The sequence below is a fragment of the Capsella rubella genome, unplaced genomic scaffold, assembly GCF_000375325.1.
Source record: "Capsella rubella cultivar Monte Gargano unplaced genomic scaffold, Caprub1_0 scaffold_6, whole genome shotgun sequence".
NCBI classification, from domain to species: domain Eukaryota; kingdom Viridiplantae; phylum Streptophyta; class Magnoliopsida; order Brassicales; family Brassicaceae; genus Capsella; species Capsella rubella.
This window is the reverse complement of record NW_006238918.1, coordinates 11874491-11900966: the sequence shown is the minus strand read 5'-3', so window position 1 is coordinate 11900966 and position 26476 is coordinate 11874491. Positions and strand designations below refer to the sequence as shown.

The 26476-nt window shown below is 32.1% G+C and overlaps 2 protein-coding genes and 1 long non-coding RNA gene across 3 annotated transcripts; 1 reads left to right on the top strand and 2 right to left on the bottom strand.

The window, feature by feature from the left end:
- Positions 1-4302: 4302 nt before the first annotated feature.
- Positions 4303-5217, bottom strand: LOC111829987 (glycine-rich cell wall structural protein-like). The gene has a single exon (XM_023780305.1). The coding sequence runs from the start codon at positions 5215-5217 to the stop codon at positions 4303-4305; it is 915 nt and encodes a 304-aa protein (XP_023636073.1).
- Positions 5218-13513: 8296 nt separating this feature from the next.
- Positions 13514-13983, top strand: LOC17884577. Its single transcript, XR_002833566.1, has 2 exons — positions 13514-13633; positions 13737-13983. It is a non-coding gene; the product is annotated as an uncharacterized LOC17884577 (long non-coding RNA).
- A 1759-nt stretch (positions 13984-15742) lies between these two features.
- LOC17883859 (ataxin-10) lies at positions 15743-20569 on the bottom strand. The gene is made up of 3 exons (XM_023781311.1): positions 19987-20569; positions 19193-19894; positions 15743-15915 (listed from the first exon to the last, which is right to left on the bottom strand). The coding sequence occupies exons 1-3, from the start codon at positions 20567-20569 to the stop codon at positions 15743-15745; spliced, it is 1458 nt and encodes a 485-aa protein (XP_023637079.1).
- Positions 20570-26476: the final 5907 nt, after the last annotated feature.

Sequence of the window (26476 nt, the reverse complement as noted above, 5' to 3'; positions counted from 1 at the left end):
ATTTAAAGTGGTTTTTTTATATAAAGTTTGAAATAGGGGTATTTTTAAAAAGTGGTATGGAAAAAGGGTATTTTTGATAATTAAAAAGTAAAAAATTGATATTTATATAAAATATATTTAGACACAAATTATGTTTCTATGTGTGTAAATTTAAATACCATATAAATACCTTTTAAAAACGTTTTAAAATTATTTAAAAAACATATAAAAACTTTTTAAACCTTATAAAAACCTTATAAAAGTCTTATAAATGCCGTTTAGAACCTTTTTAAAACTTTATAAATATTTGTATTGAGTCTCCAAATAGTAATGACGATCTAGATGTACCTTATAAACTATATAAAAGTTTACAATTTTTCATATTTGAAAAGGGATATTTTTAAAATAGATAGAAAATTGGTGTATTTTTAAAAAGGGGTACACCAAAAGGGGTATTTCTTAAAAAATCTCTTTCAACTATTAACCTAATTTTTGGTTTTGCGAGTTGTAGGTTTTACAATTATAAGGGTTATATGTTGAGTTTATAAATCTGCATTATAGTTTAGAATTTATAATTAAACGAGATTATTTATCGGATTGGGTTTATTAAAGAGGAGTGAGATTTAGGTTTTACAATTAAACAAGGTTATTTATCTGTTTGGGTTCATAAAGGAGAATTAGGATTTACAGTTTACAAATAAATTAGATTTTGAGTTTAACTAAACACATAATTTTATTCATGATTTTTATTTTATAATATGTTATATTTGTTTAATTTTTAATTTATGTATGAATGTATTATGCCATTGAGCAATTTCATTGTCTAAAACATAAGAGTGAATAAAAAAATTTCAGAAATAATATTTTTAGCTTAAATTAAAGATAACAAAGTTCAATATAAATCGTAATATAGTAATTTTAAAATAATTTTAAAGAAAATATGTAGTTTTTTATAATTCGTATTTGAAAGATTTTTGGGGGAATTTCAAAAATACCCTTTTTCCAATACCACTTTTTAAAAATACCCCTCTTTTTCATTTTATCAAAAAGTCACTATAAAATTTGAAATTTATCAAAAACATATGTGTAAGCTTATATTTATAGACACAAACTATCTTTATATGTGTGTAAATTTATATATATATTTCATAAATACCGTATAAATACCTTTTAAAAACCTTTTAAAAATCATTTAAAAACCTTATAAAAACTTTGCAAACCTTTTAAAAACCTTATAAAAACCTTATAAATGCCGTTTAGAACCTTTTAAAACTTTATAAATATTTGGATTTAGTCTCCTAGTAGTAATGGTGATCTTGATGCACCTTATCAACCATATAAAAGTTTATATTTTTTCATATTTGAAAAAGGGTATTTTTGAAAATTGATAGAAAAGAGGGATATTTTTAAAAAGGGGTACACCAAAAAGGGTATTTCTCAAAAATTCTCAAGATTTTTTAATGTTTTCCTCAAAGATGCTATAATTTATTTTAGAATCTTTATGTTTATTTGCGTTGTTTATATGAATTTATTTACAAATGACTATATTTGTATTTAACATCATATTTTAGATTGATGTTAATTTGAAAGAACTTTACCATCATATTAAATAATAACTAATTAATTTTTATAATTAACGTTTAATAAGAATTTTAAGAGATATATATATACGTTTATTTGATACTTCAAACCAAATAAATCTCTTACCAAATGAAATTAATATCTCTTATGTTTTAAAAAAAAAAAATTTGGAAAATATTTTTTTATAAGTTATAATATATTTTAATTTTAATTTAATTTTAAATATAGATAACCCGTCCATCGGACGGGTACTAAACTAGTATATATATAAACAATAGTTACAACGCTAACTAATAAACCAAATGAAAATTTGATAACTTACCTTGTAGCTGAGACACTATATTTATTGCTAAAAATATAGGACAAACCGTCATAATAATTTCTAGAAATTTAAAATTATCTTTAGAAATTTAAAAATAAATTTAGAGATATTTCCATATTTCATATATTTCTTTTATTTCCATATATCTTATTATTTTCCTTTTTTACAAAAAAAAAATAGGATAAAAAATTATCATAATAATTAAAAAACTTTAAATATTGAGTTGTCTAATCTCGATTGGTCGTTTAAAATCCAATGTGGACGCCTTAAGGAGCTTATAGCTCCAACTTTTATATAGTATAGACTAGATATTTAATCCGCACTACGCGCGGATTTTTATTTGTTGATTATTTTAATATATTTTTGGGCATAATAATACATGTAATAGTGCAAAAATACTATACATTTTTCTCATTTAACCGCTTTAACATAAATCAAAGTTATTTTTCTCATTTAACCATTTCATGTTGTTTAGATTTTTTTTAAAATAAATACATCAAACAAATTATATCCTGTTATAAAATGTTTGACGAATATGGTGTCTCAGTTTCTCTTACTTGTTTTATAGTACAAAAGATGTTGCCTCAATATTAGCATATTAGTAAAGAAACTATTAATATATTTTGACAAAACATAAGAATGATTCATCATATACAGAATGCCTATTATCTTTATTTACCAAATAACAAAATCGATTGTTCAAATTAAACATTTAAAAACCCAAAGAGATATGTAAAAGAAAAAATTCTACTTTACGAATCAGTACTCACTACTCAGTTGCGTCGAATTCGACACAAAAATACGGAGCTCCACAGAAACCAGCTTGAGCCGTTTCACGTTATCTCTAAGTTTCTTCAAATTAATGTATTAATTTAGCCATCACTAATCCATCTCTATTAGTAAGAGACGACATATATCCAACATCTCTCGGGCTTGGTTATAAATTGTAATAAGCTATTAGCTTCATGATTATTGTTTTTCCGAACAAACCATTGATCTGTTTGTGCTCTCGGTTTAACTTCTTGTCCTAACAACACTTTCTCCACATTGTTTATCTAATATAAAATATTTATAAGAACTTAAGAGGCATTCATGATTTAAGATTTACCTTTTTTAAGATTTTCAGTAATACACAAAAGAATAAAATCCATATTTTTAAAAGACATGACTCTTTATTATTACAACTAATATTCGTAAATTTATCTTTATTTAGCATAACATTTATATTCAATATTATATACAAAGATTATAAGTTTCATATATTCCATATATTTTTTTCCTAAAATTTCTATTTCTGTTTTTTTTTTCTATATATTTTAACCTGTTAATTAATAGTTTTTATAGAAAATAATAAAATTTAAAAATGTTAGTTAATGAAATATATAATATGTTAACTAATGAGTTGGCTAACCGCGATTAGTCGTTTAAAATCATGTGTGGATGCCTTTAGGAGCTTATAGCATCAACTTTTATATATATATAGTATAAATTTTTGGTTTTTATAACATTAAATTTTTTCATTATGCGGTATGTTCTGTGAGTTTTTATTATTTCAGTATTAATCAATATAATTTCTTTCTCAACCGAATTATCTAATTCCTCATCAGAAGAACTCTCAAGAATCGTGAGTCCTCTTTATCTATTACTTAGTGCTTCTTATATGCCTATTCATTAATTACTTCCGATTTGAAATCTTTTTAAATAAAACCTGCACCTTCTTTTTTCTTCTTTTTTTACGTCATAAATTACAGTTTATAAGATTTTACATTGTAATTTTTGTATGTTTTATAACACATTTTACATTGTAAATATTATGTGTCATAATATTTAGGTATTTTGAAGAAAAACAGATTAGGTGTGGGCATGTGTGAAAGGTAATATTTGGAGAAAGTCATTTGTTTGATTATATTATTACCAATGCCAACTATTAAAAAATATTTTATGTAGTCACAAATAATATTTTGTAAGACTTTTTTGTATTAAAATAAATGATGTTTAAAAATTAAATAAAAGAACTTGATTTGTATTGCTAGGAGGGAAAAACAAAAAATGTTCTAATATTTTTGCATACTACATGTTAATATATATCTATTTAAATCATTATAAAGTTTAAAACAATTTTAAAACAATCAATAAAAATATACCCGCGCGTACATAGCGCGGGTTAATAATCTAGTTTATGTAAAGTTTAACTCATCTAGTTGCACATTAACCTATAGTTTTCCCAATTCTTTTGCAAATGAAAGTGAATATTAATGGGAAGATATTTAAAATTTTTAATTATAATTCAACATAATAAAGCAGAAATTAAGGAAAATATAATTTACTTTCTTTTCATATGACTTGGTACATAAGTAACTAGCCCAAGCTTAGTTCAAGCCAAGAATAGATTTTGTATGAATATATTCAATTACTAAAACTTAAAATCCACCGCCAAATCCCCCACCAGCACCACCACCACCGCCAAATCCCCCACCAGCACCTCCGCCTGCTCCTCCACCAAATCCTCCACCGTGACCTCCGCCTGCACCACCACCGAATCCTCCGCCAGCTCCTCCACCAGCACCTCCTCCTGCACCACCTCCAAATCCTCCACCTGCTCCTCCTCCTGCACCACCTCCAAATCCTCCACCTGCACCTCCACCAGCTCCTCCACCAAATCCTCCTCCGGCACCTCCACCAGCACCTCCACCTGCACCACCTCCAAGACCACCGCCCCCACCAGCACCACCTCCAAATCCTCCACCGGCACCTCCTCCAGCACCTCCTCCTAAACCACCACCGGAACCCCCTCCGGTACCACCACCAATACCTCCACCATGTCCTCCACCAGCACCTCCTCCTAAACCACCACCAGCACCCCCTCCGGCACCACCACCAATACCTCCACCATGTCCTCCTCCTAGTCCTCCACCAGCACCCCCTCCTGCACCACCGCCAATACCTCCACCATGGCCTCCTCCTAGTCCTCCACCAGCACCCCCTCCGACACCACCACCAATACCTCCACCATGTCCTCCTCCGAATCCTCCACCAGCGCCTCCTCCTGCACCACCTCCTAGACCACCACCGGCACCACCACCAATACCTCCACCATTACCTCCACCAATGCCACCTCCTAAACCACCACCATGGCCTCCTCCTATACCACCACCAAAACCTCCGCCAGCACCTCCACCGCCACCAATCCCTCCACCAAAACCTTTCCCACCACCAAACCCACCGCCAAGTCCACCACCTCCTAACGTCTCCTTTTCAAATCTCCTACACTCCACAACCCCAATCACCACCACTACAAGCATCAACCCCAAAAACCCAAACGATACTTTCCCCATATCTTTATAATAAGCCTTGTAGTATCGTTTAGTATACAATTGTTTTAGCTCACTTGACCAAACCACTAACACTATATATAGTAAGTAGATAGCATTTATGAGATATGGTTGAGAGACTTCAAGTTCTTCATACCGCGTTTCTCCGCAGCATGTTCTCATGTCCCAATCTCTCATGTTCGAATTTTCAAAGTAGCAATTAATAAGTGACCTCTTTTTATATTAATCTCCTATTCCTATCATAATATGTCATACTTTATTTAATTCCATGTTCACTTAGTTTACGTATACTCATGAATAATATTTGTACGTATACTCTGATGTTTCTTTCTAACCAACTGAATTGATGAAACAAGGACTTTTATAAATTAAGAACGTGCAGAGAAAATTCAAAACAAATACATGCAACTATGAGGAGACACAGTGGGGAAAGCTGAGGATTGTAACTAAATTTAAGAATATCCTACATTTTTGTACATTTAGAGCTTCCCAACTACTTTGGATTTGGTAGCCACATTGAATGCGAAATCCCCACTATCATTTTCATTATTCTTGCTACAAAGTCGCCACTACGACTCCTGAGTAGAGCCTTATTATGTTATGCCCTTAGTTTGACTTATGTATAGATATAGTAATGGAACTAAATGCTAATGGTAAATGTGGGTGCAGTCAACCACTAAATTATGATTATCAAAAGAAAAGTAAAGATTAAAGGGGACTTTGGGCTAGGCTCTCTGGAATAGATGTAAAGAATATCAAACTCGAATACAAAATGGACTGAAATTGCTATGTATTGATTGAATATGTTTAGTTACAAGAATGTTGAATGTCTTTTACAAACCCTATTACTCATTATTTATACTATTTACTCGACATTCATCTTTCCATTAGCTCAACTTCCTCCACTCCATCTCCATGATCTCCTTGATTCTCACTTTCTGCTCCGAATAATCAGCCGGGAATCCAAATTCCCAGCTCGAGGCCCATTACGGCTGAAGACGCATTCTCCCTAATGGGCCTAATATATTCGGGCTTCGAGCGATGGAACCCAGTACCAATAATAACCTACATTTCATTAATTTATTATAATACTCCCTCTGTTTCACAAAGAGTGTCATTTTAGAATTTTATTTTTGTTTTACAAAGAGTGTTACTCTATGTTTTTAATGTAACTTTTACACTAAATTTCCAAATTTTACCCTTAACCCATAGCTAATTAAACCATTATTGTTGGTACTGGGTTTCGTCACCTAAGCGCAAACGATTGAAGCCCATAAAGAGAAGCAATAGTGGGCCTTTCGGCCTTCTGGTCATAGATTCGAGAGGGATATTCTATCAGCTGCGAGATACGGGGCAGAGAAGAGGAGATCGCGAAAGAGAGTTAGGAGATCGCTGGAATCGTGGGAGCGGCTGAACAAGATCGATTCCCTAGTATAAATAGATAGTTTCATTAATGTAAAAATACACGAGATAAGCCAATTACTATCAATTCCATTCTGTACTTCAGTTCGATATTCAAAAGATCCAATCGAAGAGTTTAGCCCCAAAGTTTCCTTTTAATCTTCCTTTCAATATGCTTAAATTCAATTAGTGGTTTTTAGCAGAATAATTCTTGGGTTCACCCCTAGGGGTGAACCTATCTTATTCACCCCCTCTAAGCTAACCAATCAAAATTAGCCATGTCATTTAATTAAATAAATTAAAATAATTTTATCTTATTAATTACAAACTTTAAATTCTAACCACTATATTATTAACCTAAACTTAAATATAATTTAGTTTATTTATAAAATCTAAACCCTAAAGTACTAATTTATGAACCCAAACCAAAATATAAACTTGTTTAATTACAAAATCTAAACCCTAACCACTATTTTGTCAACCCAAACCAAAATATAATTTCGTTTCATTACAAAATCTAAACCCTAACCACTATTTTATCAACCCAAACCGAAATATAATTTTGTTTATTTAGAAAATATAAACCCTAACCACTATTTATAAACCCAAACCAAAAAATAAATTCATCTATTTATAAAATCTAAACCCTAACCATTATTTTATAAACCCAAACCAAATAAAATTTCCTAAATAAAAATCCTACAAAATTTGTTTCCTTAATTTGTTTTATTTTATGATTTTAATTTTGATTTATTTTTTAAATAGAAAATGACATGGCACATTATTATATTTTGATTGGTTAGCTTAGAGAGGGTGAATGAGATGGGTTCACTCCTAGGGGTGAACCCAAGAATTTTTCTTTTTAGCACCCAAAGTTACCCACTTAGTAAATAAGGATATCTACATATATAAAGTTAGTTTTTTCTCGTCTCGTGATGCCACCTAAGCATCCAGCTAAACAACTTTTTTATTTTTACAATAAAATAAATTTAAAATATTAATTTAGTGCACATTTATGTTACTTATAATTAATAGAAATTTTATATAGAAATGAATAATATAAAATAAATGAAATTTTAAAATAAATAAAAATATTATAGTTTTTTATTAGTTAATAATATAATTCAACTTTATTTTAAACTGATCATAGGTTAAAATTTTAAATGTCTTATTGAGTTTTAGAATGGAAATTAATTTTAAATTTGTGGTAGAATAAAACAACATTTTTGTAATTTTTATATAAAATTTTAAGCAGGAAAAATAAAATTGAAAGTGAAACATTAGTTTATAAGACCATCCACAATGGGAGAGACCCATTGTGGGTTCTTTGTAAAATTTATAGTATAAATTTTGTAAAATTTGAAATAAAGAGATGATGATGAGGTTTTTAAATATGTAGTCCTCCAATGGTAAGAAGTAAGAACCTTGGGGTTATTTAATTTTTTTCTTTATTATTTTATAAAAAAAACAAAAAAAATCAAATTATTGCATTTTATTACTTTTTAAATAAACATGACTTCAAAAAAATATTACATAGAAACAACTTCCGTGAATTATGAAAGCTTGATTAAATGCTTGGTTAAATGCGTTGTTCATCATATTTTGGAGATTATTACGCGAAGAATAAGAAGACATTTTTTAGTGTTTGGAAACAAAATTTGGAAGAAATTGGAAAATAAAAAAATAAGATATTTAATTAGATTGAGATTTTTTTAAGAAAAATATGAAAGAAGATGAAGTTGAGAAAAGAAAAAGAAGAATTTTTTGTGTTTGAGTATTTTTTTATTATATTTAATACATAAAAAAGAAAAAGAAATATAAATCAACCACTCAGATTTTGCCACGTCAGCGTCTCTTTAAATAACAAAAGCCTCTTTAATAAGAAACGGTTCTCACTAAATTCTCCAATAAATCTTGATCAGAAAGAAAAAACAATTGACATTTCATAAATAGAATCAAATGCTTTTAATCCAAATTTGAGTATTGAAAGACAGTAATTAAAGAGAAACTAGTTATAATCTGTTTTGAAAATCAATATAGTCTAATATATGTTATATGTTGAAAGGACCGACCCGTTTTTTTCTTTTTAAATTCATTAATTAATAGTCTCATACCTACTAATTAATCTAACTGAATTAATCCAGCAATAAACCATCATGCACACCGGAAACATATTAAACCAACACCATTTAATTATAATATTAATTAACCAATTATTCAATAACCACAATTTACACCAGCAACCTACCATGCTTCTAAACCATGTTCCAACAACAATTAACATGTTCATAAACAGAACCACCGAGACCCTAGATCATCCTCCTCTCCTCGCCATAATTCCACGGATCACACTATACCTGCACCACAAACACAATGAGATGCGTGAGTATTATCACAAATACTCAGTGAAGCGATCCTCCCATCTACTGGGCTATACACACAAGCATATTAAACCAACCTAACATGTATCAGATTAACCAAAACAAACAAAACAGGCATAAAAAGACACGAATTTCACGCTGTCCAGAAAAACTGTCCAGAAATTTGGTGTCGAGCGACACCGACCCCGCAGAAACCCTGAAATCGCCTCTCAACTCCCCAGAGAACGAATCCAGCACCTCCAAAACTCCATCTATGATCCCTAACACTCAAACATACAATAACAACAACCAAAACACAGAAACATGGCCACACAAAACAAATCCAGCCATCCAAATCAATCAAACACACATAAGAAGGGTTAAACATGCTTAGATCAGCCATAGTCACGCACTCACCTCTAAAACAAGAAGGAACAGAAATGAAACAGGGACTAGCAAGGGTGAAACAACCTCTTCAGACACCAAACACCACGGATCTAACCTCCTCTAGCCTTGAACCACCAAAAACAAGCTTCAAACTCACCAAACATTCACTCAAAGGCACCAAAGGATCAACTCACACTCTCTGCTCTTTTCTTAGCTTCTAAAAGCGGCTGAAAAGAGAACAAGGACGACCTTTTCTCTATTAAAGTGTCACTTAGGGTTAATCCCAAACCAACCCCAAGCAAACTGCAATTAAAATCGAACCCATCCAAACCGAAAATTGTTGGTGTCGAGCGACAACCTCCCTTGGTGTCGATCGACACCACCTATTTTCGAACACGGGCGTTACATATGTGAGCCAATAGAAAGTGAAAATAAAGTATATATCGAAAGGCAATGAGTGCATAGTAGATAATGACGAAAGAATTGTAGTCAAACATGTTTAATATAAATTACTAAAACTTGAAAAGATAATAATGCACATGACTAATTAAATTTTTTAAAATTTTGTTCATTCATTCATCCTCACAGTTTTTAATTTCCTAACTTTGATACTTGCAAGTTGCAAATATCAACCTAAACTTAGTAAAAAATTCAAATAGTCAACCTCAATTATATGAAAATGAACCGATTTCAACATCTCTCGAAAGAATGACCATTTTACAGCGATGAATCAAATGATAGTGTGGCAATGACTAGGCATCAGGGGTGTGTAAAAAAACGTTGTTTTGTGAATATTTGATTTTGTTCATATGCACACAACAAAACGACGTCTTTTTCTAAAAGACTATTATTAAGAAGAAAATAGTTATGATATGTCTTGAAAATCAATTCACATACCAATATATCTATTATATGATAGTCAATACAGGTGCAAAGAATTATATCTATAACTGTCTATAATGTTGCTTTTATACAAGATGAACTGATTAAATGCATACACACGGTGAACTATTTAATTTGATAATTTATAACAGTTTTTGAGGGTTACAAGAATTCAAAGCTTCTAAAATATAAGGTTGTACCACGTACTATCTAGCCTAATTTATTGTTAAACAAATAACAATAAACATTTCAAATACTAAACTAATATAAAATTTAAAAACAACCAATATGAAAAATAGAATAAAAAAATGACAGCAATAAAAAAACCAACATAACAAACGTTGCAAGAAAATAAAAACAAAGAAAATCAACATATAAAAAAAAAAAATTCGACTACTATATATATAGTAGGGAATTTTTGAGTAATGCCCCTTTTGGTCTACCCCTTTTTAAAAATACCCCTCTTTTCTATCCATTTTCAAAAATACCCCTTTCCAAATATGAAAAATTATAAACTTTTATATGGTTGATAAGGTACAGCAATATCATCATTACTGCTGCGTGACTAAATCCCAATATTTATAAGGTTTTAAAAGGTTCTAAACGGCATTTATAAGGTTTTTATAAGGTTTTTAAAAGGTTTATAAGGTTTTTACGAGGTTTTTATAAGGTTTTTAAATGACTTTTAAAAGGTATTTATACGGTATTTATGAAATCTCTATATTAATAAAACAGAAGTACAAAAATGAAATGGATCGGGTTAATTGAAAAAATTACTCAAAATTACCCGATTCGGAATACATGGATACTTAGATTATTGGATTTTAATTTGGGTATGGATATAACCCATTAATAAATAATTTCGAAAATATCTAAAATAAATATTTCAGTATTTTAGGAAACTTATTAAATAGAAATGATACATTTCTATATTTTATGAAACTATATATTAATTATAAATAAGCAACTCCTATATTTTAGGAAACTATATAAATGACTAAGTACAAAAGATCTCAATCTTTAACAAATATTCCAAATATTAAATATAGAAATTTATACATTTAAAAAAATAGAAACACGATTAGTCAATTACCAATTAAAACACATTATTAATTCTAATTTAATATGATAACTTAAATTGATCATAATTATTTGGAATTAATTAAATAGTTTTTAAGAGATGAAAAAAAAATTCAAATATATAGAGCTATACAAAAACAAGAATACTATAAATCTATAAAATATTTTCATTACTTTTGTCATTTTTCCTAATACGTAAAATGAAAATGAAAAAAATGGAAAGATATTCTGATATTTTCTCATATTTTTCCATAATTAATGAAAAATTACAAAGATCCACGTATATCTAAAAATAATTATTCTAAAATTTGGGAACAAACAATAAATATATAGTTTGACAACCATATATAAAAATATTGTTTGACAACCATATATAAATATAAAATAAATAACTAAAATTTAACGATAATTATTATAATTAATTATGAAATAATTTAGTAAATTAAAATTCTAAGATGATTATTATAATTAATCACAAAATACTTTAATAAAAAGAAATATTTTACTTTTTATTTTTAATTTTTATTAGGGAATATTTTTGAAAATTTTCTTACAAAATTAAAAGATATAGTTTCTTTTTGCTATATAATTATCTTTGTATTTATTAATCATTCTAATCAGTGTTAATACAAAATCAGTTTAACATGGTTCATTACAATACAACAATATTGAAATCATATATGTTTTTGATATCAAAATATATTTTTCGAGTTTAGACTAAAAAACTATTTCATAACTTATTAACTATTATTTTTTGCCAAACAATGATAATAAAATGGAATTAAACATCCTAAACATTAAAAAAGTCCATAATACTAATTAATCAATTTTCTTATTCGGAAATTCAGTAAAATATAAAGTCATTTTACATATATTAGGTCTTTTAATTGAAACTCACTTCTAAAATATAAATATTATTTCCAAAAATAACACACTATAATGAATTAAAAATGTAATATATTATAATTTATAAATCAATATTACGATTGTTATCATAGGAAAATTTAAATTTGTTCCCGTAACTTCTATTTTTATAGGGATTACAATTTCTCAATTTTTAATTATTTTCATTTTTATGTCATGATTCAATTATATTTATTTAATTATATTTCAATTTTCAATTTTTACTCATTTTTATGATTCTTTTAAAAATACACGGATCTTTGCGGGTTGGTTCGTCACAACATACATTGTGAGTATGTCATTTGTTTAATGCACATTCTTTTATTTTTATTTAAATATTATATTTCATTTCCCGAATAGTTACTTTATCTAAAGAATTGAAACCAAATATATATTTCAAAATAATAATTGTTAATACTAAAATAAACGAAATAATAACATAAAACATGTAAAAAATAAAACAAACCGAAAATATTCCCCCGCGCTGTAGCGCGGGTCCGAATCTAGTATATATGTAAATTTACACACATATAAAGATAATTTGTGTCTTTGAATATAAGCTTACACATAGTTTTTTGATAAATTTCAAAATTTATAGTGATTTTTTGATAAAATTAGAAAGAGGGGTATTTTTAAAAAGTGGTATTGGAAAAGGGGTATTTTTGAAATTCCCCCTATATTTGAATAGATTATTTAGGTTTTTATTTTTTTCTAAAATAGATGATTTTCTCACAAATCTATGAAAAATTAAATATTTTTTTATTTTAGTGAGATAAATTAATGCATGTAATAAATACATATAGCAATAATATTTTTGCTAAAAAGCCTTGCAAAAACACTATAGTAGATTTGATTACATTAATTTTACAAAGATTTGCTTCAAACTGATATAAGTTTATGCAAAAAAAACAAACGTGATCCAAAAAGGCAAAAACAAATATAAAATTTTGTTTTCTTTATCAATTCTAGATACAGAAGATTTGTACCGATGTTTAGGAATTAAATCACTTGAATACTTTAAATAATAACTAATGACAGTACATATATACTTAACTTTTATAAGATATATGATGAAAAATATATGTAAGATGTTTTTATTTCAAGATTACATTCTATATATTTGACTATAAAATTAAAATAATATTGTGTATTTGAATAATAAACAAATCAAGAGAGAATAATCATAAGAATGTTTTAAGAATATTATTTTATTGAAATATTAGCGTTTCTAATTTAAGCTTGTATGTATATATATATATGAATTAAGCTTTGTATCAATACAACTACTCAAATAAATAACTGAAAAAAATCAATACAAAATCCATTTGGCATATCCAAAACCATGAAATCATCACATACGTTTCTCATTTGCGTACTCATGCTCTCTCTCTTTGCACTATATGAATGTATATAACTATAAAACTATTTTGTCTCTTTAATTAAAACTATTTTGTCTTCATGAATATTAATTAGCTTAATGTCTGTATGAACTTACAAATCAATGTGTAGGTACGAGGATGGATGTTAGGTCGAACAAAGTCTGGCTACCATGTGTCCATAGAGATTGCAAGCTTGTTCCTGGTGGAAGCTGCTATTGCTGCCTATCACTATCAGCAAGAACAAAACTAAATTGTTGGGCAGACCAACACTATTGTAACACACATTGTCCTCCTTTCCTTTAACAAACATAATCCTCCATTGTACAACTTCTTATTCTATTACCATTTGCTTTAATCAAAATAAGAACATTATTTAATGTGATATATATTGATTGCATTTTTTTTATGCTACAAACTATATTAGCCAGCTAAAACAATTAAATAACAAACTTCTGAAATATGAAGCGATTATATATACATATGCTAAAACTAAAATGGATCCTATCAAAATAATAATAAAATATTAATAATAAATCAATAAATATAATTATGAAATTAATAAAATCATGATTTTTGATTAACTGGAATATGAAAAAGATTAAAGATTTTTTTTGTTACAAAATATGTATTTGTAATTGTAAATAAAACAAATATCTTTATAATATTGAAAGAAAAGTACATTTTAGAACATTGCAAATTTATGATTCCAATTCTACAAGAGACTTTTTGAGAAATACCCCTTTCGGTGTACCCATTTAAAAAAATACATATTTATCTATCCATTTTCAAAAATACCTCTGTTTAAATAGAAAAAAACTGTAAAGTTTTATATAGTTTATAAGGTACTTCTATATAATAATTACTACTGGGAGATTTGATACACATATTTTAAAATGTTTTAAATGGGTTTAAATCGTTTTATAAGATTTATCAGCTTTTTAAAAGGTTTTCATAAGTTATTTTTATGCTATTTATGAAAGATATATAAAGATTTATACACATACAAAAGTAATTTGTGTGTATATTTATAAGCTTACACACATATTTGAATAATTTTCAATATATATATACGAAGCGAAGCAGATATTCGACATTAAAAAAATCAATATTTGTTATTTGCTTCGGTTTTACGAATACTACATTTTCATATTTGCTTCGCTTCAATATTTTATAGATATTTGAATTTTTCGAATCGACATGGTGAAACAAACTAATGAGACTATTTGCATATAACCATAGGTCCACAACCAGGATACTAGTGTTTCTCTTATATGGTTTACCATGCTACAAATATGATTGAACAACTTGGTTCTTCCGGCGGAACTATCTTCCGACCATACGAGAATTTGGCTCAAGAATCTCAAGACCGACACAAATGCTGGAGACAAAACTGATCCTCTTTGCCTTATATACGACTCGCTGCTTTTGAGAAGGTTTTCAAGATTTCAAACATTTTTTCTTCATGTAGTAATTTTGGAGTAACTTTGAGTTTTGAATGTGTTCTTAATCACAGATTGTTTCGCGGTTGGGATCTTTAGTATTCGTATGGGCCATGGTTGTTATTCTTGGTGGATACGCTGCATGTGTAGAGACTATAGACTTTTGGTTCGTCAATGTGATTCTTGTGGTTGAAGGAGCTCAAATTTTCAGCGGAAGCCACCATGCGGTTCTTATGTTGCCTTACACAGGATGTGTATCCAGATTGCTTCTGCTTTCACCAGCATTGTTATATCTTTGATCAAAGTACTCATCAAGCAAGACTATGGAGGCAGCGGCTTGACACCCAAAACTCAAAAGCATTAATCTTCACTATGCTTTGGATATGATGGTTTTCGCCTGGAGCTTTTGGTGTCAAATACCCCTGATGAGCAGCTCACTGGAGTACAGATTATTTGTATATTGTCAGCCAATCAAGACTATCATTAGGTCGAAGTTTCTCGTCAAGTTGATTGAAAACAATGCTTTGTTATATTTTCAAATTTCATTGGCTATAAGTTAAATAAGATTTAATTGAACAAGAAAAAAACTACATGAGCTAATAATACATGATATTTTGGTGAACAAAGAGACCACGTATAATCCTAATTCTAACAGAATAACACACATGTAGATTACATCAGCCATGGCTTTGAAATTTCAGGTGTCATTGACTAGCTTTGGCCTGGATGTTTTAGGATCAATTTCAACTCTGAGACCAATTTCACGGAGTTGAGGCACATCCACTGATCCTTGAATCTCCAAATCAGCAACCACTTCCTGGTTGTCCGGGTTCCCTTCCAGCAGATTTCTCACACACCACAAGCCCCATTTCAAAGTATAAAAGAACTTGAATATAAGAACACCTCTCTTATTATTAGACTTAGAAAACTTCTCAAAAACTAAATCTCTTTCTCAAGCTCTATGAAACATCTCTTCATAGGCCCTTGTATTTATATAGAAACAAGACAACTCCTTGTTCTATTTGGATTAGGATAACAACACACAAAGCCTTATCTAAATAAGCTACCCCTTATCTAAATCTTGTTTGTGATCTCCTTAACTTGTTCCTCAAGTTACTGGAATTATCCAACATTCACCCCCTTAATTCCAACTTGAACTCCGGGGGACTTGATCGCTTGAACTCCGATTAGTTCTCTCATTTCCTTGAACTTCACTCTTGCTAACGGTTTAGTAAGGATATCTGCCTTCTGCTCCTCACCGGGTCCATCTGCCTGTTTTACCTCATCATCCTTTTTTACTCCAACATCTTCTTCCACATCCTTGACAATACTCTCACTCTCCCTTTCCGGATTCTCATCCACCACTACTCCATCTGTGGAAGCTTGTTTGTCTCCAACATCAACACTCCCATTTTCAATCTTACTCTCAACATCGTCTTTAATATCTTGCACGCCCTCAAGAACCTTCTTTTCCTCCTCCGCAACCCCTACACCTTCAGAAACATCCTCTGGCTTCGGAGGCAACGATTTAACATCATCTTCCCCAATTGTTTCACCAGAAACAACCACGGGCTTCGGAGCAGCCTCAGTGGTAGCAGAATCCTCCTTTAAGGAATCACCCTCGCCGCCACCCTTCAAATTCGGCTTCTCCTTCTCCGCTTCAAATACATCATCAGCTCCACCCTTATCCGAATTACCAGACAGAGCCTCCGGAGAAGAATCCAACTCCTTCACACTACTCACACCACCGCCATCCTCCTTACTGGCGGCTGCAGCAGCAGCGGCGGCGACAACGGAAGCATAGGTCTTTCCTGATTGCCCCGAAGCGTAGAAGGGGTTCGCTGGTTCCGGAGTTACTGACTTAGAGTCCATATCCGCTTTGCTACTGAGGATTTATCAAAGACTTATCTCCACAAAACTTGTGGAGGAAGGAGATAGCGATGGGATAGGATTAAAGGGTTTAAGGGAATTTACCCTTTTTATTGTGTTCGTGTGGCGAGTTTTATGATTGAGAATTTTGCAGCTCTTGTGACTTGTACAAGAAGCCTTCCAACTGGATCTTTTAGTGTCAAAATATCTTTTATTGGAATACAAACCAATATCCCACATCGGAAGATTAGAAAGAGAAGTTTCTAATATATAAGTTAAGTCCAACTCTAATTAGTATGAGGCCTTTTGGGAAGGAGCCCAATAATTCCGTGCGGGCTTGAGTGATAAGCCCAAAGCGGACAATATCATACTAATGAAAAGTTGGCTTGGTTATAGAGATTCCAACAATTGGTGACAAAATATCACCTTTCATGTTTACTTCACACCCAGAGGAATGGATATTGGTTTGAGGGGGAGTATTGGAATACAAACCAATATCCCACATCGGAAGATTAGAAAGAGAAGTTTCTAATATATAAGTTAAGTCCAACTCTAATTAGTATGAGGCCTTTTGGGAAGGAGCCCAATAAATCCGTGCGGGCTTGAGTGATAAGCCCAAAGCGGACAATATCATACTAATGAAAAGTTGGCTTGGTTATAGAGATTCCAACAATTGGTGACAAAATATCACCTTTCATGTTTACTTCACACCCATTCTCGGTTGCTTGTCCAAGACTTATGATATTATGCATGAGGTCGGGTATGTAGTAAATCTCCTTGAGTGATCTCCTCTCACCCGTTTTACCTACAAAAATTATAGAACCTTTCCCCACAATGTTAACAAACGAACCATCACCAAACTTGACTCTCCCCGTGATGGTTTCATCAATGCTCGTGAAGAACTCCTTGTTGCCCGTCATGTGATTGCTCGCACCATTGTCTAGATACCAAATACTTTTGTTGTTGGTATCAGACAATTTTGGGAACACTCTTTCTTCATTCAAGAACACCACCTCGTGAACATAAAGAGCATCATCCTCATGTGTCTCGTTTAAGTTCGTCCCTTGGTGTTGTATTGGTTTGTCGGGACATGATGATGCGTAGTGACCCGGCTTGTCACAACGCCAACATATGACTTTGGTCATGTCTTTCTTCGGTTTTTGGTTTTGATCTGTGGCTTCTTCTCCACGTTTCTGTCCATTAGACCGTCCTCGGCCTCGACCTCTACCACCACGACCAGAGCCACCTCGGTTAGACCCTCCACGGCCATAACCTCCTCTGTTTCCTCCTTGATTACTACCATGTCCTCCACGGTTACTTGAATTAGAAAACATGAGTTTTCCTTGGTCTTCACTTTGGGTCTCTTCCTTAACACGTTCTTCAAATGCCTTTATCCTCCCAACTATGTCTTCAAACCCGGTTGTTTCTAGGTCAAGAACTTGTTCAAGGGAAGCTACTATATGAATGAACTTGCTCCTTGGAAGTGCCGTTAAAAACTTTGTCACCAGTTTTGCTTCTTCTATAGTCTCTCCAAGTGCTGCGGATTGAGCTGCAAAACCCGATATCTTTCCCACAAAATCATCAACCGAGTCGGTTTCGCTCATCTTCAATCTATCTAGTTCCGCCTTGATCGTTTGTAGTCTCGCTGCCTTCACACGATCAGCACCTTGGTGGCGAGACTTGATTGCATCCCATATGCCTTTCGCTGAGTTTTGCTCTCCAACTTGCAAAATCAAAGCCTCGGGAATGGACTGGAACAAGAGCGCCGTCGCAACATCGTTCTTCTTCACGTCGGTGGATCCCGGTTCTATTGTCTCCCACACTTCGCTTACTCGAAGGGTGACCTTCATCCTCATCGCCCAAACCGTATAGTTTGTCGATGTCAACATAGGACAATGAATCGATGGAGATCCAAGGTCCTTTGTTCTTGGTGGAGGATTCTGCTCATCCGCCATCTTCTTCGCACACTATTCTTTTATCAAAAGCTTTTAACCTAAGCTCTGCTACCAATTCAAAGTATAAAAGAACTTGAATATAAGAACACCTCTCTTATTATTAGACTTAGAAAACTTCTCAAAAACTAAATCTCTTTCTCAAGCTCTATGAAACATCTCTTCATAGGCCCTTGTATTTATATAGAAACAAGACAACTCCTTGTTCTATTTGGATTAGGATAACAACACACAAAGCCTTATCTGAATAAGCTACCCCTTATCTAAATCTTGTTTGTGATCTCCTTAACTTGTTCCTCAAGTTACTGGAATTATCCAACACCATTCTCTCAAAAAAGGGTTCTCATCATCGGTCACACACTGTTGCAACAATAGAAAGAGCCCATCTCTCTCCCTGATCTCATCTTGTACCTCTTTCCTTCTGTACGCACAGTTCCCAATCACAGACACAATATCTCTCCTGAATCCTCTGTATGGACAGGGTTTTAATGAAGAAGAAGAAGTAGTAGGACTCTGGTTTAGAGCCCTCTTAATTGTTGTTGGAGGATCAAGTTTGCGAAGAAGATCAAGGAGGAGATGTATTAGTCCAGAGGACAAGAGCAATTCAACAGTATCAACTGAATCATTGTTGTCTTTCTTGAGCTCTTCAAGGCTTCCTCCAGCGCAAGCATCCCTTATTGTTACGAGAGAGTAACCCATTACGTCTACTATAGTTGAACCCGTAGGAAGCTCGGATCTTTGGCTAGAAGCAAAATCAAAAACGGCAACAGATTGCTTGAATACTCCCAGAATGAAAGAAGTTGTATCCTTGGGGATTGACACTTTTCCTATCCGCTCATTTGCAATATCAGACACCATCCTCAGAAGAAAGGCTTGCTCTGATGTAAAGAACGTCTCATGTTCGTCATCCTTGTGACCAAGAACCAAATCAACTTTGCATAACTTGGAGAAGAGCTGAGGGAAACAATGGTCTTCAACACACATTCTTGATACCATTAACTTGAGCCAATAATCCTCCACAGACCCAACTACAACAAATAACAAAGAATTTGGTTTTTTTTTTTTGAATCAGACAACATCAACAAGATTTGGGTTTTCAAAATGATAAAACGTAATTTACGAGAAGATGAAGTCCGTATAGCCTCAGCGACGATGCTGAGCCCATCACTGCTGCAAACCTCTGAAGCAAGCTCCGAGCTTCCATCAAAGCAAGCATACAAAATCATACACAGAGGATCACAGGTTTCAAACCGCCTAATCTTAGCGATTGAGAAGAACCTCTTCGGGAAAAATCGCATCCACACATCTCTCTGACGTTTCTTGCCGAACAATACAACGTTCGCTAGAGCCTGCAACCCGAACCGAACAGTCTCAAAATCTGCGGTTTTCTCTGCAATCGCGGAATCAAGCAAGTCTGAGACGATAGCTGAACCGTCATGGTCGACGAAAGAGTTTTGATTCGAAACGCAGAGGTTTCGGAGGACTTTCAGAGAGAGATTGAGATAGTTGCGGGAAGATGGGTAAGGAAGAATCTGAAGAAGACGAAAGATATAAGGAAGGATAGCCTTGGAAGCGAGATCAGAGCGGCCTGAATCGGTCTTGGAAGACTCTTGAAGAAACTTCAAGCAATCTTCTAGAGAGTATGATAAATCCGAAGCATGGAGCAGCGGCTGAAGCACCTCTTCCGGTACAGAAGCTTCCATTGATGACGTAAGAGAAGAAGCTCATGTACAAGACTTCTTAAAATGGGAGTTCCCGCACACACGGCTACATTCACACAAAAATAAACATAATACAAACTCAGTATCTTAAAATGCCACAACAACAAACATAATACAACCAGCACATCAACAAACAAAACTACCATGCAAGAAACTTGAAATCATGATGAAGACGAATTGAATAATAAGAATCCACATCAACAGCTTACAATTGAACCCTAAAACAAAACTAGAAACAAGATTACAAAAAGCCAATTCACTCCCAATTATAAAAGAAAGCAAACAAGAGATGCAAACAGTTTCATCATCACTACAAATCTGAAACAAGAACTCCCAAAACATGATTAGAATCTGAAACATGTAACATGTTCTCTACTAGAGTAGTAGAGAAAGCCTTAGATCAGAGAATACAAATACAGAAACAGCATTACACATAACTCATTCCAATTTCAGAAACCATATTGAGGAAATTGTAAAGAAATGGTATGTGAGGTGAAATGCATCAAGGTTAGATTCATTGCAGGAGGATCAGCCTCATCTTATATAGTTCAGCAAAACAAAGAGATGGGAAATAAATTAATCAAGAAGTTCTGCTTATAACAAGGCTTACCAGTTCTTAAGTACCAAAACCAAACATTAAATTAATTAATTAAACCAAACATCAGAAAGAAATATAAAACTACAACAAGAAAAGGGTTTTAAAAGAACTAACCAGAGGAGAAAAGGGTTGCCTCAGATCTCTTTGGTTGCTTTATAACAATCGATGCACTGTCCTGTTACAAACCAAAACATCAAAATCAAGAGTCTTTAACTGATATTAAACCCTAAACGAAACTTAAAAGACAAGAGTGACTGAAGAAACTAATTAGAATCTGCAAAAAAGCTGCAAAAACGCAACAGACAAACACCAATTGAGATCACATAACATGCTTAACAAATTAAAGCTGCAAAAAAGCTTAATCAACTAGAGTGAATCAACTAGAGTGACTTAAGAAACTAAGAAGAAGAACCAGAAGTTACAAACGAAATGAGTTTGGTAGACTAAGTACACATACCAGACAACAATACCTTCAAAGAACAACACATTCATGAGTTAGTTGACTAACTACGTACACAAACCAGAAAACACATAAAACACTAACTCATTGGCTTTTTATAATGAATCTCATTGTCTTTGTGTCATTGGTGATGATTGCCTAGGGTACCTGACGTCCAAAGTTGAAAAAATGTGTTTGGACATTTCGCTTTTCTTAGGCATAAATTGAAATCAGGCTTTGCGACATTGTTAGCTTCTTTTCACATAAGCTACCTGTTACTTTTAAAACACTAACTCTAAATCAAAAGTCTTTAACAAGTGTGAACAACTAGAGATTGCATTGTAATGGAGATACATTGAAAATCAAATCAAAACAAAAAACAGTGGAATTATAAATTCAGAGCCAAACCAAAGAGGGTCACATAGAAGATAAGATACAAAAGGACACCTATCTTTCAGATCATCATCAGTATAAAGCAAAGACGCCATAGAAGCTACTCTACTACAAAAGGGTTTAAACGATTTTTTCAAATAAGCTAAAACTAGAGGCATGAAGATGACACAATGAAGCAAAAAGCTGTTAACTTTAAAGAGTTTCCATGAAGAGAATCACTGAAAGCCATAAACCAGAAGCATGTGACTGATTCAAATCCAAAATCCCAACCAATACACAAAGAGTTCAGGATTCAAAAAGCCAGAAATATTACTTTTGGTCTGAAAGTGTTTATAAGTAGATTTATCTCAGAGCAATACATATCAGCCATTGCCAATTAACTAGACAACTAAAGCTGTTAACTTTGATTCACTAAAGGAACTTGATTCAAAGATTTCTAAAAGCTATAGCCATTTTTTGCCAAGTAAATCCTTAATGATACACACAAATCTTATTCTAACACACTGAAACGTAACATTATCTAAACTTTGGTTTCTCCAATCGATTTGAGTCATAAATTTCCGAGAAGCAAAACGGATTCGGGAAAATTTTACCAAATCTTTCTCTCAGTTGTTTCTGGTGCGATCATTGAGAAGAATGAGCCATGAAAAAAACGATAAACTTACTCGGAACAAAATCTCTCATGCCCTTTAACTAAAATATATATACTTTTATACCCTCCTATGTTCTAACTACCTTTGAACCATATGTTGACTTAAATAATGACATATTTTATCCTTCTTACTATTTGAATTAATTTAAACAAAAAAAGAAAAAGAAAAAGGGGCATGGACCCCACTCGAAATCTTCATCTTCTCTCTCCTTCAAACCCGATCTCCACCGGAATCCCAATCCTCCTCCTCCATAGCTAAATCGATGAGCGCCTCCTCCATTAAACTCCATCATCTCTCTCATCAACACGAGAAGCAACCCAACAACTGAGGTAATACACTTATTCATACCCATTGTTAAACTCATAACTTGTTGGCATGAAATAGAGTTGTTGTGGATTGTATTTTGTTCATCCCTATTGAACTATTAACATTGTAGATTTGGATTTGATCCGATTTTTCTTATCCTCATTGTTAAATAGAGATATGAGTCGAATTGGGTCAACTATTTTTCATAATGTGTGCATTGTAACAGTTCAATCGAATTGAATCGTAGGAATGTATTCGAAAATTAGTAGTGATATACGTTGTAGTACAACTGGTAGAACTTGGTATAAATATTCGGGCACAACATGAGATAACTATAATGGTAAAACTAGTATTACAAATGGTACTATTTGGTATAACTTGGTATAACTATGAACACGACATAGATTATAATGTTAGTTTTCCTATTCTATTTCATGGCACAATGAGTAAAAACCATCGAAAAATCATAATATATGATTATGGGGGATATTATGCAACAAGAGAAAATGAACCAAGATGGAACTCAAAAGCTAAAGTTCATCAATCTCTTAGAATGGAGACAGAGGAGGTCACTTATTCTGCAGTGGTGAACAAGATATGTCGGAAATCAACAGGAGAACATGGACGCAGGAAGAAGAAATCTACCATCGCGAGCTGATTTGAGAGTCAGGGTTTTCCGAAGTTGATTGATTGTATTTTGATGTAATATCCTATTTGAACAATTAGGTGCAAACTTGTTTTTGTTATGGTACAACTTGAATAAATTTGAATTTGATTTTCGGACTTTCTTAAGTCAACTTGTTTTAATGATATTTAAATAGATATATATTTTTAAATAAAAATCTATATTCTTATATTTAAAAAATATTTAAATAATCAAAATAAGGATTTATTTTAATTAATCAAATAATCAGGATTTATTTGAATTTTTAATAAACATGAATTGAAATTAAATATAGAAAACTTAATAAATATAAATATGAACTGAATTATAATTTCATCATGTTATCCAATATATATATAAAATAAGGAATCATGATTTTTATTATTATATTTCACTATAGATATCATCATATTCTAAGTTTGTCAAGAAATACCTTACACATTAAGGGTCACTTTCTCATTGCAAACAACATATAATTAGAAAAGCTAAGAAACAAATGTTTTCAAAAATATTTATGCTTGTACATGTGGTATATGTACCTTAATTAATTAAAATCATGTGTACAACTAAAAATATTTCTTTTAAACATTGTATAACTAATTAGAACAAAAAAAATGAAAAAGTACAACTTGCCAAAACGAGTACAACTTGTAACTTTGGTACAACTAGTGCATTTTCGCGGCTACACATGTGTCTTTTGGCGGCTACACGTGTTTGTTGTTTGGTACTTTTATTTTTTATTTTTATTTTTCCTACACTTAAGAATTTTTAAAAAATTCAATTTCAAATTGAAATTGAAAGAGGGAATCGGGAATCGGGTGTAACTAGGGTTTACTGTCCTTTTACTCTCTTCACTTCTTCTCCTTCTTTCTTTCTAGGTTGGTGCAATTTCGTCTTTTATAACTTATTCTTCGTAGTACAACTAAGTATAACTTGTTCTTCGTAGTACAACTAAGTATAACTTGTTCTTCGTAGTACAACTAAGTATAACTTGTTCTTCGTAGTTGTACAACTAAGTATAAAACTAGCTGGTTGATTTCCTTGGTTTGATTGTAACTTTTCCCTTTCCTTATTGGCTTAGCTTTGTTGGTAACTTAGAACTTACTTTGTGTATTTGGGTTGTAATTTTTGGTTGTAAAACTAGTATTTTGTAATGGTACAACTACTATGTAGTTTTACCAAGTTGATCTTTTAAATGCAGTTGAATAATGGGAACTTAGAAACTTAACAAACAACATATAACTTACTAGAATAGTTCAAAACACATCCAAAAACACATCAATCCATAAACCAATACAAAGAGTTCACATATAAAATGACTCAAAAACCCAACATTAAACAAACCAATCTCAAGAGTTCACAACTTAACCAGAATAGATCATCAATTATCCTTCTCATGGGACTTAAGGTGTCCTAGGAACCAGTCCAACTCATGGGACTTAAGGTGAGCTCTCAAGAAGTTCACTGTCCTTGTGATATAACACTTAGCAGATAGCTTGAATGGCTTCATGTACCCGGACAGATTGAAGTACATGTTCAGCGGTTGCATTACTTCTGTTCCCTCCTCGAACTCCTGCAAAACAACATAGTTATACTAAGTTTTCCCAAGTTGTACCTTTTGAATTTCGAATTGAAATAAACTAGTTATACCAAGTTCTCCTAAGTTGTACCTTTTCAATTTCTTAGTAAAAAAACGAGTTCACACAAGTTGTACCATTATATCCAAATTGTACATACCGTTGAATCCCCAGAATCTAATTTCGGATTTGACTTTGTTTTTTCTGAATCATCTCGACGAGTCTCATCTTCTTCTACGATTGCATCTGTTGGCTATTCGGCTTCACCTACTGGATATGTTTCTTTGTTAAAGCTTGCGTTCTTTGTATGCACCATTCTTCTCTTCTCCTTGACACAAAACCAACAATCGCAAATTACAACATACTCGAGTAATAAACGAAATCAACACCTAAATCGACAAAACCTAAATCGAGAACACCTAAATCGATAACATTCAAGTGGATCTAACATAAAATACCCAAATAATTGAAGGTTTTGACTTATCCTATCTCGGGTTGTCCTTAGTTATACTCGAACTGCTTGTGATTTTCAGATTTTTCAAAACACTTAGAGTTTGGGGGATTTTTGATTTTTGAAACGATGAAGAGGAAGACAAAGAGGTAAAGGATCCGATGGATATCCGATAGTGATATGGGTTTTCGGATATAGGGTGGTTGGATCTGTAATTGTTTTATTTTAGTGAGGATAAGTTTGTATTTTAACCAATTTTCGATTTTTTTAATTATCTTTTTTTCCCCTTTGGTTAAACCCTTAGGAGAATAGAGATTTTAGTCAAAGGGCACCATATATTTTAGTCCAACTTACTCAGCTGATGGAGAACTAAAATCTGTTGTGCCCTTTGACCATAATTTATATACTTGCCTACCCTTGTATATTCTAAGTACCCCTTGACTTATATTGACTAAATAAAGGACAAATTTTCCCCTCCTTATTGATTGATTTAATTAAATAAAAAAGGAAAAATGAAATGGACGCGGACCCCACTCCACCACCATCTTCTCTCTTCTTCATCTTCAACCACGATCTCTTCTTCATCTTCAACCACGATCGAGCTCCTCTTCCGTTTAACTCCATCGTCTCTCTCATCAACACGAGAAGCAACCCAACAACAGAGGTAATACACTTATTCGTATCCATTGTTAAATTCAAAACTCGTTGGCATGAAAAATCATAATGTTGTGGATTGTATTTGTTCCCTATTGAACTATTAACATTGTAGATTTGGATTTGATCCGATTTTTCTTATCCTCATTGTCAA